The 16,381-nt window shown below is 45.7% G+C and overlaps 1 protein-coding gene across 3 annotated transcripts in view; it reads right to left on the minus strand.

Moving 5' to 3' along the window:
• Positions 1 to 207: 207 nt before the first annotated feature.
• Positions 208 to 16,381, minus strand: part of LOC106564922 (alpha-1,6-mannosylglycoprotein 6-beta-N-acetylglucosaminyltransferase B) — a 145,452-nt gene continuing 129,278 nt past the window's right edge. For 2 of the 3 annotated variants that reach the window (XM_014131446.1, XM_014131445.1), the window contains 7 exons: positions 15,553 to 15,558; positions 8,951 to 9,109; positions 8,239 to 8,385; positions 7,947 to 8,063; positions 5,498 to 5,572; positions 2,325 to 2,611; positions 208 to 1,353 (listed from right to left, as the gene is read on the minus strand). In XM_014131446.1, coding sequence (XP_013986921.1) covers positions 1,155 to 1,353; positions 2,325 to 2,611; positions 5,498 to 5,572; positions 7,947 to 8,063; positions 8,239 to 8,385; positions 8,951 to 9,109; positions 15,553 to 15,558 — 990 coding nt within the window. In that variant the 3' untranslated portion in view covers positions 208 to 1,154. Of the gene's footprint in view, positions 1,354 to 2,324; positions 2,612 to 5,497; positions 5,573 to 7,946; positions 8,064 to 8,238; positions 8,386 to 8,950; positions 9,110 to 13,092; positions 13,096 to 15,552; positions 15,559 to 16,381 lie in introns of all 3 variants that reach the window. The other variant, XM_045691265.1, reaches the window with a different exon arrangement.

A 16,381-nucleotide genomic window follows, 5' to 3' on the forward strand; every position in this document is an offset into this window, starting at 1 on the left:
TCCCCTGCTTCTGGCTCTGGAGGAGTGGAAGATCAAACATCTCTCATATCTCCCTCTCTCTCTCTCATGGATGGATGGGCAGGGGAGGACAGGAGGGAAATGGAAACTGAGCAGCCGGAGATGAAAGAAACCATTAATCCAGAAATAAAAAAATATATATTTATGAGTCATGACAAGACCGACAACAAAACGACATCGACGCTTTGATCTCTTTTAACTTTCCATTTTTATTTTTTATTTCTGTCACAAAACCACCGAAAGGTTCTTAAAAATCCTCTGTTCTGCAGTAGCAGAGCTCAAAACGTTCACTTTATTAAAAAATAATCTTTCATCTGTTTTAGTTCATTTTAGCGCAACAGAGATGATTGCATTGACTACGTTGGCAGCCAGGGTTATCTTAGTCGCACAAAAGAAAGAGTTCATCTTTAAAAGGAGAGAGTTAAGGGAGAGAGTGAGTGTCCATCATCTATTGTCAAAGCACAACGCCAAAGAGAGGAGGTGAGATGAGAGGGTTATTGACCCAAAGGTGGCGTTCCACTCAAAGGTCATGTTTTCTAGGAGTTTGACACACGTTGTGTCGCCTGTTTTCTTCTCCGGGTCGTTTACTCTCTTAACTCCCTGGTCTTGGAGGGTTAAAGTCCAATTATTGATATTGTAGCAGCAAATCAATGATCTTCCGGTCAGTGGTCTCCTCTAGGTATTAGTTAGGTAGCTAGTCAGATGGCGATATAGCCATTTCTCTATTGCGGATTACTGTGTTTTCCTGTGGCCACATGGTGAACGGTTGTACTCGTTGCAGTATAGTCCAGCACATCTCTCTAAGGCCAGTGAGGAGCTTTGAGGCAAACCATCCATAGGCTCATATCAGAAACATATTAGTCAATTTAGAAACCAAGGAATGAAGGGGGGGGGGGACTATGGGACAACAACCCACTCAAGCTCAGAGGGTAGCTTTGAACCAAGTCTTTCAGTTGGGTGGGGGGGGGTCCTTCGGTTTTAGCCAGCCCCTCTCCTAGCATCGTAACCTGAGCCGGTTAAGCTTATAGTCCATAGTTTATAGTCTACAATTCATAGGCTATAACTAGAGCGCCTGGAGTTTTTCCTAGCCACATTGCCGGGTCAGGCGTTCATTGGGAAAAACTCCTGGCCCCTCCTCATAAGCAGTCTCGGCAGAGGGCAACCTGGCCGCGGCGGTAGTCCCGGCAGGGGCAGAGGCGGCGGTACTTGGGGCTGTGGCCGGCACAGCTGTAGAGGAGGGGGTCCTTCTGGAGGCTGCACTCCCGGCGTAGGACGGAGAAGGCCGGGAACACGTGGTTGACCTCCGCCTCCACCACCTCACACTGCACCTCTAACCTGGTGGGGGGAGGGGTGGGGGAATGTTTGATGGAGGGAGGGGGATGGGGTGATGCATAGAGGGTGTTTGAGTGATGCAGAGAGAAAGAGAGAGTCCAAGAGGGGAGGGGGAGGATGAAAAGGGGGAAGAGATGGAAGGGGAAACAGAGGGAGAGAGAGAAAGAAAGAGACAGAAACAGAGAGAGACAAAAAGAGAGACACAGACAGAGACAGAGACACAGACAGTGACACAGACAGTGACACAGACAGTGACACAGACAGTGACACAGACAGTGACACAGACAGTGACACAGCGAGAGACAGACACAGAGAGGGACACAGAGAGGGACACAGAGAGGGACAGAGAGAGGGACACAGAGAGGGACAGAGAGAGGGACAGAGAGAGACACAGACACAGAGAGTGACACAGACACAGAGAGGGACACAGAGAGGGACACAGAGAGAGACACAGAGAGACACAGAGAGACACACAGACACAGAGAGAGACAGAGAGGGACACAGAGAGAGAAAGGGATGAAGTAAAAAAGGAACCGAAGATAAAGCAATGAAAAATATGTCGAGCAGGATGGGTGATGAAGAGAAAGACAAGGAGAAAGGGAAAGATAAAAGAAGAGGAAGAGTTGGCGTTGCTATGACACTCTTATCGTCTTCCACTGTCACTACAGATCTCTAGATGGGGCCGACAAGACAGCTGACATCACTGAGAAGACTTTGAGCCTGACGTCCTTGCTGTAGCTGTTTGAGTATTACGCCCACAGACAGCCCTTAGGGAACTAACCACCGTTTGGTACCATGGAGTGGTAGGTCGGTCACAGAGGTCGGAGAGCAGTGTGCATGTCTGTATGATTGTTAGTGACGTGTAGTCATTCTGCATATGTGTGTGTGGCTGTTAGAAACGTATGTCCAATGTGTGCGTGTGTGTGTACGAATATGGCTTAACGTGAAAACAGGTGTGCCAAGGTGCCACTCACCCGCGCAGAGCATCCTTGTTATTGACGAAGCGGAACAGCGCGGACTCACACACCAGGTTGGCACGCTGGCACGCCTCCACACACGACTGGCCCTCCTGGGACGCCAGCAGCCTCAGAGAGCTGAGAGGGGGCCAGGCGTCGGGGGCGCTGGCGTCGGGGGCCCAGGTTAGGGCACTGGAGTTGGGCAGCAGGACAAATTGAGGCCCAGGGCTACCCGGACTACTCAGCCCCAGCTTGGAGGATGAGGAGTTGGCCGGAGGGAAGGGGACCTCGGGGGCGCAGAAGTCCTGGAGGGACGGAGGGAGAGGAGAGCGAGAGAGAGAGCGAGAGAGAGGGGAAGGGGATGTTGAATAACAACACATAGGTAGTCTCTGGTGCTATCACACACGGGAGATTTGTTTCTCTGTGCCGAGATTCCATTATACACAATGTGGTATTTTTGATGACGGTGCAAATGCACGCACAGACGCCAAGTTAGCTACGCACATCCACATGCACGAATTATCACTCCCACACTATACAAACACGAAAGCCAACACAAATCAAAGCCCGCTGACACTTTTGCCTATAGCTGTGAATAAATCTACATTTCCTAACACTTCAGGGCATCGTGGGACAGAAATACTAATAAACAGCCGTTTCTCCAACCTCCTCTATACTGTACATCCCTCTAAATAATCTCCCATCAACCCTTCACCTATTCCCTGACAAAACTCATCTGGGTCCAACAGCACCAGAGAGAGAACTTGTTTTAAAACAAGAAAGAGAACCAATTTGACATATCAGCCTATCAAGTCAACCAGACCGTTCAAATAGCAGTTCTGATAGCATTTTCCAGACACATTAAACAGATTACAGCAGAAATATCAGAGTCTGATAGTGACAGTCTCTGTCTGTGTCGGCCCGGCCACCAAACAGGACATGGAGGTAGCAGTGGTTTCTAAGGAGACGTGTGGAGATGAGTCAGTGAAAGAGAACGACCCGCCTCTATGTATTTTACCCACTGACACCGTCCCCGGTTAGATGGGAGTAACGCAGCCGAAGAGTAAACACACACAGCAGCTTGATTTAAACACACAGAGGAAGATGAACACGGGGATGGTTCCGTAATGGACAGAAACAGAGAGGTTATGAACATCCTATACAGTAGATAAATACACTGGGCTGAATAGATCTTTTCAGAGTACGATAGAATGGGATATGGAACTGTAACAACAACCCAATAAATATGTATTACATAGTAATACAATAGCACAGTGGTCACGTGTGGCTCAGTTGGTAGAGCATGACGCTTGCAACAGCCAGGGTTGTGGGTTCGATTCCCACGGGGGACGAGTACGATATTGTATGCACTCAGTACTGTAAGTCGCTCTGGATAACAGCATCTGCTAAATGACGTAAGTCAAAAATAATGTCAAGGACTGTATATTATATAAATAGTAGGCTATTGCACAGTAACACACAAGAGCACCCCCCCGGGTGCACGTTTTGGTTTTTGCCCTAGCACTTCACAGCTGATTCGAATAACCAACGCATCATCAAGCATTGATTATTTGAATCAGCTGTGTAGTGCTAGGGCGAAACCAAAACGTTAAACCGGGGGTGCAGGACTGGGTTTGGGAAACCCTGGTCTAGTCCATAATCAGACACAGTGTTGATTAGTGACCTTTCCTGGTTGATTAGAGGGGAGATGGTGTGTGTGGTAGGAAGGCAGCATGGGAGGAAGACATTATGAAGGTATGTTTTGGGACAAACATAAAGTCGGAAGTTTACATACACCTTAGCCAAATACATTTAAACTGAGTCTTTCACAATTCCTGACATTTAATCCTAGTAAAAATTCCCTGTCTTAGGTCAGTTAGGATCACCACTTTATTTTAAGAATGTGAAATGTCAGAATAATAGCAGAGAGAATGATTTATTTCAGCTTTTATTTCTTTCACATTCCCAGTGGGTCAGAAGTTTACATACACTCAGTATTTGGTAGCATTGCCTTTAAATTGTTTAACTTGGGGTCAAACATTTCAGGTAGCCTTCCACAAGCTTCCCACAATAAGTTGGGTGAATTTTGGCCCATTCCTCCTGACAGAGCTGGTGTAACTGAGTCAGGTTTGTAGGCCTCCTTACTCGCACACACTTTTTCATTTCTTCCCACACATTTTCTATAGGATTGAGGTCAGGGCTTTGTGATGGCCACTCCAATACCTTGACTTTGTTATCCTTAAGCCATTTTGCCACAACTTTGTAAGTATGCTTGGGGGTCATTGTCCATTTGCGACCAAGCTTTAACTTCCTGACTGATGTCTTGAGCTTGAAGCTGTTGCTTCAATATATTCACATCATTTTCCTCCCTCATGATGCCATCTATTTTGTGAAGTGCACCAGTCCCTCCTGCAGCAAAGCACCCCCACAACATGATGCTGCCACCCCCGTGCTTCACGGTTGGGATGGTGGGATGGCCTCCCCACTTTTTCCTCCAAACATAGCAATGGTCATTATGGTCAAACAGTTCTATTTTTGTTTCATCAGACCAGAGGACATTTCTCCAAAAAGTACGATCTTTGTCCCCATGTGCAGTTGCAAACCGTAGTCTGATGGCTGCATGGTCCAATGGTGTTTATACTTGCGTACTATTGTTTGTACAGATGAACGTGGTACCTTCAGGCGTTTGGAAATTGCTCCCAAGGATGAACGAGACTTGTGGAGGTCTACAATTTTTTTTCTGAGGTCTTGGCTGATTTCTTTTGATTTTCCCATGATGTCAAGCAAAGAGGCACTGAGTTTGAAGGTAGGCCCTGTGAAATACATCCACAGGTACACCTCCAATTGACTCAAATGATGTCAATTAGCCTATCAGAAGCTTCTAAAGCTATGACATAACTTTCTGGAATTTTCCAAGCTGTTTAAAGGCACAGTCAACATAGTGTATGTAAACTTCTGACCCACTGGAATTGTGATACAGTGAATTATAAGTGAAATAATCTGTCTGTAAACAAATTACTTGTGTCATGCACAAAGTAGATGTCTTAACCGACTTGCCAAAACTATAGTTGTTAACAAGAAATTTGGGGAGTGGTTGAAAAACAAGTTTTAATGACTCCAACCTAAGTGTATGTAAACTTCCGTCTTCAACTGTATGTATGCATGTGTGTGTGTGTGCACGGTGAACCTACCTGATGCTGTATGTAGGCGTGTACCCTCTCCAGCATTCCCTCACATGTGTACTCATACGGTAGGTATGGCTCGACCTGCAGACACACCCACCCACCCACAAATTTTCACAGATCAGAACATTTCCACAGAATGCATTGCTAGGCAATCAATGTAACCACTAAATTACCATATTTTCCTAATTTCAATATTGTTTTACCTATCGTTCATCCTAATTGCAATAAGTAGCCAATTCTACCCATTAATCACAATAAATAAACGTGGGGTGCTTCACAAATGGAACCTAATTCCCGACATAGTGCACTGCTTTTGACCAGGGCCCACAGGGCTTTTGTTAAAAGTAGTGCACTATTATAGAGAATAGGCTACCATTTGGGACGTAACCGTGGCCATTTTAAAGTGGGTGTGGCTTAATTGCAGTGGGTGACCTGTGTCCCCCAAATGGCAGCCTATTCCCTACACAGTGCACTGCTTTTCACCAGAGCCCTTCTGGAGTCATGTAGGGAATAGGATGTGATTTGGGACGCAACCAGGCTTTGATTTAATTTGCATAGCTATTCAATATGCAACAAAAGGCTCACCTTTGATTTGTCTGATTAGAGAATAGCTATATTGCTGTAATTCATCAGAATACTAATTATTTATCTCTAGCTGAGGCAAAACACACCCACCTACCGACTTGAAACTGTAAAGGAAACTAAACTCAATAAACTACCTGGAAATGTACTTCCCGGTCTAAATACGGAAATAGATGGTCTTAGATTATTGTCCCCTATTGTAATTGTAAACATGTGGATCCGGCGGCTCAGTTGGTTGAAGTATTTTGCTTAAAATACCAGGATTGTACGTTTTCTTTTTAGCATGGGCGACTGAATACAGTATTACTTAACTGGATGTCCCTTTGGAACCAATGTCTCTGATAACATGTTGTGCACAATGACGCAATGTAATATTTCAAGGAAATACATTTTTGATTAAGCAGAACTAGTTATGTTAAACTTCTCCATTAGGAATACGTGGAGCCTGAAACTACATACACACAGACTACATATTAATAATGTATTCCCTCCAGTTTTAACAGTAGATCCCGTATCTAATGTTCCAAATCTCACTTGTAACTGATACGTCGCTCAGTAAATCATTTTCTTTATACAAAATGTTTAACTGCATGTGGAATCTGACTTTTCCAATTTCAAATAAAGAAAAGCAAATATGTAGAGAGAGGATGTCGGAAAAAAAAGTTACACATCTCAAATCTGATCAAAACATAACACTATGAATCATGTATATAAACTAGCACAGAAATATGCCTCACAACATTTGCTTTGGTCTAAGCAGAGAGAGGCACAGTCTCGCCCACCCTCCCTCCTTCCTCCCTCACTGCCTCCCATTTATTAAAGAGGGATAAATATGAAAACAACAGGTCAGTGGGATGGACAGAATGAGAAAGGGGGAACAGAGAGAGAGCGAGAGAGGGAGAGTGAAAGAAAGAGAGAGAGAGACAGAGCAAGAGAGAGAGACATAGAGAAATGGAGAGGGATTTATGTGAACATGAAGAGTTGTCAGCCAGTGGAGATTGCTTTGGTCTGCACGGCTGAGCATGTGGAGCCGCCCTGGACAGAGAGCCAGCCCACAAACAGGGGAAGTGTGCAGTTTCCAGTGAGGGATGAAGTGACCCATCAGCCATCTATCACTGGAGTGACAGACAGACATCTCTCAGTAGAGTGACAGACAGACAGACAGACAGACAGGGCAGCCATCTTTCAGTGGAGTGACAGACAGGGAAGACAGAGAGTAAGCGCCTGTGCACTGAGCTATGGCATGTCTGACAAGCAGGAGAGTGGATAGGGGAGAACACACACACACACACACACACACACACACACACACACACACACACACACACACACACACACACACACACACACACACACACACACACACACACACACACACACACACACACACACACACACACACACACACACACACACACACACACATACTTAGAGACCCCACAAACACACACACAAACAACACAGCTTTATAGAGGCATCTCAAATCGGCCTGTTTGACCTCTTGCTCAACTTCTCTCAACCTTTCACACTCCCTGGAGCCTCACACCGACTGCAGGTTCCCATTAAGCCACATGTACAGGCTAATTACTCCCTGGCTGTGGACACCCTGCTTCCTAATGCTAGCATAGCATACACCACTGTCCGAGGTTGAAAACGCTGCAGCTAGCGCTTCTCCACATGGAGCTTTCAGGAGGTGTATCTGCTGGATGGAGCGAGCTGAAACGTCATTAAAACAAAAAGCAGCGTGACCCGTTCAGTACCAGCGCTGCTATATGTTATATGGTTGTGCAGTCCTTCCCAGAGGCAACATAGTGTGTTTGGTCACTGCCAAAGAAACCAATGAGTCAAGAAATACATCATGAAATAACTGCACCTCGGTACTCATGATCTCTCTGATGGCGGAGTCAAACTCCTGGGAGTTGTTGTAATCTACTGTCATGACGTGGGGCCGCCCGATGTACTGCTCTGCATACGGGTGCTGGGACGACACCTGAGAGGGACAGAGTATAGAATTAGTAGAACATTCCAGTTTAAAGCAATATTCTGTGATGTATAAGTGGCACATTTGGTGTACAATCGGGAATGTTGGCAGTTTGTTGAATTTTATTGGTTAACATTCAGTTGAAGAGTGGTACTAGATACTGTGTTGACCAATGGGAGCTCACCTCTCTAGATGTGGGCTTGCCTCTGAAGAACTCGTGATTGAGCGAGCTGTGCGGTGGGTGGAACTTGGGCTGCAGGTAGATGCACCCATTGGCTATAGCCTCCAGAGGGGCGGGCCCTTCGTAGGGGAAACCAAACCCGATGAAGAGCTGGTGGGGGAGACGAAGATGGAACTAGTTAAGATAACCACCAGTTATTTTATTAATGCTTGTCAATTGAATATTACAGATATATCCAGAACTGGAAGGTAACTGTGTGTTGGCCTTGCGTAGATGCTGTTGTAGTTAGTGCTGGTGCAACAGTAGTGTGTGTGGAACTAGTGTGTGTGTGTGTGTGTTGTGTGTGTGTGTATTATGTGTGCGTGCATGGTGCCTGAATGTGTTCGCGCACGTACATATGTAGGATCTTAATTTGAGCCAGTTTGCTACAGCAGAAAAATAATCCTGCAGCAACAGGAAATATGAATTATTATGTGGATTATAATGACTGGACATTGTTTGTAGGGGTTGATCAATTTTCCGTAACTGAAAATCAAGTCTGAATTTCAAAGTGGAATTAGAAGATTTTTTAAACCTCAAATACACTTACTTACAGAGAATCCTGCATTGAAGGAAAGTTATCCTGCAACAGGGTGATCAAATGAAGATCCTACATCTGTAGTGTGTTACCTCTTGTGTATGTTGTGTATCGTCTAGTGTGTGTGTGTTCCAGTACCTTGGCCTTACGGAGCAGCGTCTGCAGCTCGTGCTGGGGCAGCAGGCCGTGGTTCTTGACGTAGGCAGGCACCTCGGGGGGCCGCTGGGTCTCGTAGTACACCGTCCCGTGGACCTCCATGTACCTGTGGAGGATCTGGAGGAAACCCTCCTTACCCTGCTGATAGACAAGGAGGAGGGAAGAGAGAGAGAGAAAGAATGTAAGAAAGTGAATGGGGAGTTGGTGAGCGAGGAGAGGAAGTGGGACGGTGGAAAATGTAATGAGTGTGTGAGAAAGGAAAGGGAGAGAGTGAGAGAGGGAGTGGGTTGAGGTTGAGGGAGAGAAAGTGGAGGAGCAAGTGCGATGGGAGAGGGGGAGGGAGAGGGACGGAGGGAGGGAGGGATGGAGAGGGAAGGAGGGAGGGAGAGATGGAGAGAGAATGAGGGAGATAGAGATGGAGAGGGAAGGAAGGAGGGAGAAATGGAAGGAAGGACAGAGAGATGGAGTGGGAAGGAGGGAGGGAGAGATGGAGAGGGAAGGAAGGAGGGAGAGATGGAGAGGGAAGGAGGGAGGGAGAGATGAGAGGGAAGGATGGAGGGAGAAATGGAGAGGGAAGGAGGGAGGGAGGGAGAGATGGAGAGGGAAGGAAGGAGGGAGAGATGGAGAGGGAGGGAGAGATGGAGAGGGAAGGAGGGAGGGAGAGATGGAGAGGGAAGGAAGGAGGGAGAGATGGAGAGGGAAGGAAGGAGGGAGAGATGGAGAGGGAAGGAGGGAGGGAGGGAGAGATGGAGAGGGAAGGAAGGAAGGAGGGAGAGATGGAGAGGGAAGGAGGGAGGGAGAGATGGAGAGGGAAGGAGGGAGGGAGAGATGGAGAGGGAAGGAAGGAGGGAGAGATGGAGAGGGAAGGAGGGAGGGAGAGATGGAGAGGGAAGGAGGGAGGGAGAGATGGAGAGGGAAGGAGGGAGGGAGAGATGGAGAGGGAAGGAGGGACAGAGAGAATGACTTGATTAGAGGTGATGTGTTAATGGCTGTGTGTGTGGTTGTTTAGGAGTGTACATATAAGGGGCAATGAGTGTGTGTGTTAGTGTGATGATGCACTATGAGTGTGTATGTGTGTGTGTGTGTGTGTGCATGAGGGGTTGTGAATTCACTGAGTGAGTGTGTGTTAGTGTGATGATGCACTATGAGTGTGTATGTGTGTGTGTGTGTGTGCATGAGTGGTTGTGAATTCACTGAGTGAGTGTGTGTGTGCTGTGGGAACGCCAGTATCTTCACACAGAGAGAGGCAGAGCCATTGCCTGTTAGTGAGCGCAGGGCATTTAATGTGACAGACCCCTTTAGAAATCCCAGAGAGACACACAGTGCCGCACTGCCGTGGGCCGTCAATATGAATGAGGTGAGGTGCTAGGGATCTGGATTGGTTTCCTGCACACGTGCGCGCACACACACACACGCACACACCCTTTCTCTCAATTCCTCTCTATCTCATCGCACACATTTGGCCTCTAGCGTCTCTTCCCGGCGCCAGAGAGCGAGGCGTCCGTGTAAGGACGCAGGGAAAAGATACTGGCAGACTGCCACTGCCACTCCAGGCACCCAGAGGGCAGCAGCAGCAGAGCACAGCATTCGCCAGCCTGTGCCAGCCGGTTCTCCTTACTGGCTGCTATGACATCCCTCTCTCTCTGACCCATCTATGGAGCTCTCGCACGTCTACCTATCTGATTGGTTAATTCAGTGGTTTTATTCGGATGCCCATTAGCTTTTGCCGAAGCAACAGCTACTCTTCCTGGGGTCCACAAAAACACAAAACATGACAAGTAACAAAACACTGATACAGTGACAGACAAGGACAGTCACACGCATTTCATATACAACAATATACAAACAATAATACAAAATAAATAATAATAATAGTATGAACGTGTGTGTTAGAGTGTGTCCTCACGGTCCCGCCGTTCCATCATGCAGTAATGGGGCCTTCGGAGTAAAGACTGTAAAACAGCAAGCCTGCCCATACAGTACGTTGAAATGAATAGATTATGCCCACACATTGAAATGAATAGATTATGCCCACACATTGAAATGAATAGATTATGCCCACACATTGAAATGAATAGATTATGCCCATACATTGAAATGAATAGATTATGCCCACACATTGAAATGAATAGATTATGCCCACACATTGAAATGAATAGATTATGCCCACACATTGAAATGAATAGATTATGCCCATACATTGAAATGAATAGATTATGCCCATACATTGAAATGAATAGATTATGCCCACACATTGAAATGAATAGATTATGCCATACATTGAAATGAATAGATGATACCCACACATTGAAATGAATAGATTATACCCACACATTGAAATGAATAGATTATAAATAGGGAGTACACATATCTACTGTGGCATAAAAGCAAACCACATCTACGCACAATAACAGGTGCTTTCTGGCTGATTCAATACAGCGCATTCATGTGCCCAAGCACCATCTTTCTTCTGAGGCATAACCTTTCAACCCAATAGTGCATCTTAAGTGGATGTTGACAATAAAAGGGGATGCATTTTGAGGTGGGAGATGTGTGAGAGTGTGTGTGCGTCCACGCACTTCGCCTGTGTGTGTTTAAGCATGGGCACCCTTTCATAGCTAGCCTCCACGTCTGAAAAACAAAACAACCCACCCCCTCAATGTGAATCAACCACAGCCCAGGTCTCCTTATTGACTTCCTGCTTCCTGGATGTTAAGAAGCTTACTGTATCCCTGTACTCGCCCTGTAGGCTGTACTGTAATTGGTTGACTCCTGCGATCGATGGTTTCCTCTGAGGATTTTCCCAGCCAATTAGGAGATTAGCCAACGCTCTGAGTGCACCAGACACTATGAATTAGAGCCAACAAAACATGAGAGAGAACCACACACACACACAGAGATGCACACACACGGATGTAACCCAGGCTTAGCCCAGGCTAGCTAATCCTTGACCTGGCTTGACTGGGCCAGACCCGGGCCATATTAGTAATGCTAATTATCTAACCTGGACTCTATTCTCAGGAATCAGTTCATATAGAGCAAGGTTGGGTTACAAGAGCGTGAAAAACAGCCAGGACTCAGAGAAGATGAATGATTGATTTATACAATTGAAGGCAACCTGGACTTTGTGTGTTGGGTTTAAGTTTGTTCGACTGGGTTTCATCTCAAGTGAACTGGATGTCATGCTAGGAAATAACCTGTTGAGGGACTGTAAAGAGAGAATGAGAGAGAAAGAGAGAAGAGGAAGAGACATGGTTATCTGATGTGTGTGAGGAGGAGTGTGTGTCTGTGCTGGAGGTAGACTAATAAAAAGCATAAGCTGGCCTACACCCAAAAAGTTCTCAAATCAAATCTAGCTTTATTTATACAGCACATTTCAGACATGGAATGCAACGCAATGTACTTCACAGCAAAAAACGAGTAAAAATGTATGAAAAGAAAAGCTGGAATATTTACTACACAACAAACATAAGATACAAAACAGAAAAATGACAACAACTAACTGACTAAAAAGCCCCCTAAGGAAAAGCAAAGCTAAAAAGAGGCGTTTTAAGATCTCTTTTAAATATGTCCACAGTTTGGGCCCCCCAGGTTCTCTGGCAGGCAATTCCAGAAGCTGGGGGCATAATAACTAAAGGCTGCCCAAAAAACACGCCAAAAAGTTGGTAGAGGTGCTGACTAATGGCAAGTAGGCTTAAAAATGAATAAAGAGAGTTGCACACTCTATATACAAGTTCCCGGGTAATTTATTCAGTAAACCACCAATGTTTTGGCATCACTGTGCCTTCTTCAGGGTGAGCATACAGCAGTGGAGGCTGCGGAGGGGAGGACAGCTCATAATAATGGCTGCAACTGAGCGAATGGAATGGCATACAGTGGGGGAAAAAAGTATTTGATCCCCTGCTGATTTTGTATGTTTGCCCACTGATAAAGAAAGGATCAGTCTATAATTTTAATGGTAGGTTTATTTGAACAATGAGAGACAGATTAACAACAAAAATATCCAGAAAAACGCATGTCAAAAATGTTATAAATTGATTTGCATTTTAATGAGGGAAATAAGTATTTGACCCCCTCTCAATCAGAAAGATTTCTGGCTCCCAGGTGTCTTTTATACAGGTAACGAGCTGAGATTAGGAGCACACTCTTAAAGGGAGTGCTTCTAACCGCAGCTTGTTACCTGTAAAAAAGACACATGTCCACAGAAGCAATCAATCAATCAGATTCCAAACTCTCCACCATGGCCAAGACCAAAGAGCTCTCCAAGGATGTCAGGGACAAGATTGTAGACCTACACAAGGCTGGAATGGGCTACAAGACCATCGCCAAGCAACTTGGTGAGAAGGTGACAACAGTTGGTGCAATTATTCACAAATGGAAGAAACACTAAAGAACTGTCAATCTCCCTTGGCCTGGGGCTCCATGCAAGATCTCACCCCGTGGGGTTGCAATGAAAACGGTGAGGAATCAGCCCAGAACTACACGGGAGGATCTTGTCAATCATCTCAAGGCAGCTGGGACCATAGTCACCAAGAAAATAATTGGTAACACACTAGGCCATGAAGGACTGAAATCCTGCAGCGCCCGCAAGGTCCCCCTGCTCAAGAATACATATACATGCCCGTCTGAAGTTTGCCAATGAACATCTGAATGATTCAGAGGACAACTGGTGAAAGTGTTGTGGTTAGATGAGACCAAAATAGAGCTCTTTGGCATCAACTCAACTCGCCGTGTTTGGAGGAGGAGGAATGCTGCCTATGACCCCAAGAACACCATCTCCACTGTCAAACATGGAGGTGGAAACATTATGCTTTGGGGGTGTTTTTCTGCTAAGGGGACAGGACAACTTCACTGCATCATTTGACGGGGCCATGTACAGTCAAATCTTGGGTGAGAACCTCCTTCCCTCAGCCAGGGCATTGAAAATGGGTCGTGGATGGGTATTCCAGCATGACAATGACCCAAAACACACGGCCAAGGCAACAAAGGAGTAGCTCAAGAAGAAGCACATTAAGGTCCTGGAGTGGCCTAGCCAGTCTCCAGACCTTAATCCCATAGAAAATCTGTGGAGGGAGCTGAAGGTTCGAGTTGCCAAACGTCAGCCTCGAAACCTTAATGACTTGGAGAAGATCTGCAAAGAGGAGTGGGACAAAATCCCTCCTGAGATGTGTGCAAACCTGGTGGCCAACTACAAGAAACGTCTGACCTCTGTGATTGCCAACAAGGGTTTTGCCACCAAGTACTAAGTCATGTTTTGCAGAGGGGTCAAATACTTATTTCCCTCATTAAAATGGAAATCATTTTATAACATTTTTGGCATGCGTTTTTCTGGATTTTTTTGTTGTTATTCTGTCTCTCACTGTTCATATAAACCTACCATTAAAATTATAGAATGATCATTTCTTTGTAAGTGGGCAAACGTACAAAATCAGCAGGGGATCAAATACTTTTTTCCCCCCACTGTATACCATTCCACTAATTCCGCTCCAGCAATTACCACGAGCGTGTCCTCCAAGAATGAGCACTTCCCCTGTGGGTTTAACAGGAAAAAGCCCTTATATCTCATAGAGCCAGCAGGTAGCCCGCATGCACACACACAGCAAGCAAGAATTGACACAGGCCAGCATGGGCAAGTGTGTGTGTGTGTGTGTGGGAAGGGGTGTGTGGCATGAACATACTGGCTCCAAAAATACACTGCACCTGCAGGCCTCTATAAATCTCTATCGTCCTCTCTCCATACTTCTCACAATTTCCCTCTAACCGTTACCATCTCTCTTTCTACCTCTCCAACTCACTCTCCATCTCTCCCTCTCCAACACAAGGAGCGATATCCTAGGCAAAAAGCACAAGAAGTCCCCTATGCCCTTTGGAATACAAGATGGAGTCATCACAATACTGTTTACGGCTTTAGCCTGCCTTACAGGCCCGACTCACAAGGTTAACATTTCAGAAATCAATACTAGTACTATCCCTTAAAACCCAACACACACCTCTCCTCTACTCATGTCTCCATGATACGACTAAGCCCAATACCACATAGCGCAAGAACTATCGATTTGTTCGACAAATTGTCTCACGCGACAGAAAGAGAGAGGGCAGAAGTCAACCCCCCAAAAAACAACTCTTTGGAGAGCCTTGAGATAGGTAAAACCACTACTTCATAAAATGGGCATGTGAAGTCTGGGTTTGCTCCAGTATATTTGATTGGACCAGATGTCCTAGTCGCTCGCCCGGTATTCAATATTCAGAAAGACATCTGTGGCATCACACAGCTTCCCAGTCCAATAATTCATGTTTCTCTCTCATCATCACAGACAGCTGCAGGCTAAGATTAGCAGTGGACTATTCAAACCACTTATGTCTTGTCAATTTACCATTGTCTCTAAATAAAACGTGTATAAAAGGAAAGGCAAAGGAAGGCAGAGTGACATTGTGATCGCAGCTTTATGCTAGTTCAAACTGACATTCACAAGAGTGTGTATTCGTCGACGTGTGATCATGGAGGAAATGATGAACTGAATGTGTGAAAGGAGGTTTAAAAGAGAGGGAACAGGGCTGGTGTGTTCGACTGAGAAGAATCTTACCTGGAGCTGTAGTAGAATATATCACCCACCAAGATGCAATGGAGAGACGCACGGGAGGAAGACAGGAGGGGGGAGGCGATAGGAGAGAAGAGACGTGTCGACGAAGTGTCAAAGAAGAGAGGAGAGAAGAATGCGGAAGGGAATAGGGAATCGAGAAGAGGGAAGACAAGAGAAAGAACAAATAAATATTCAACTCGATCTGTCATGTATTACATTTCCCTCCTTCTGTTCCTATAAAGCGGCAATTGCTCAATATTCACATACTGTTTCTAAAACATCTTCTGTCTCGGCTCGAGATACAAGACTAAACCATTGAATAAAAATCCGCGGGAATTGCCGCTCGCCGACAGAGGCAGAGGGGGAACAAAGCTACAGCTAAGCCACGTCTTTAAACAAAATCCAGGTCGAGTCTCTCCCTCATCGAATATACGCACTGTGAACAACCAGGCTGCTTTTGAAAGGAAATTTGTCTGCAAATGAAAGTTGTATGATTCCGTTAAATGTATCCACATGAGGCTATGTGTGCCAGATGTAATATCTTCTATAGATAGTAGATACATGGCATGTCGATCGTTTTATCTGTTATGCAGTTAACAGCTCTGTTCTAATTGGTTACATCTCTGTAGTGTACACCGGGGGAGTGAGAAGTAGGGGTGTGGTAACATAGTGTGGATGAGGATGTGAATGTGGATGAGACTGAAACCCCTCTAGGGGTTTATATTGATTTAACCTCTTGTTCTTGACCATAGCAAATGGAAATGAGCTGATTTAACAGGGTGTTGCTTCTCATCCATATTGAGTCTGTCTGAGTCTCCATGTATCTATTGGC

Source organism: Salmo salar, chromosome ssa12 (assembly GCF_905237065.1).
Source record: "Salmo salar chromosome ssa12, Ssal_v3.1, whole genome shotgun sequence".
Taxonomy (NCBI): Eukaryota; Metazoa; Chordata; class Actinopteri; order Salmoniformes; family Salmonidae; genus Salmo; species Salmo salar.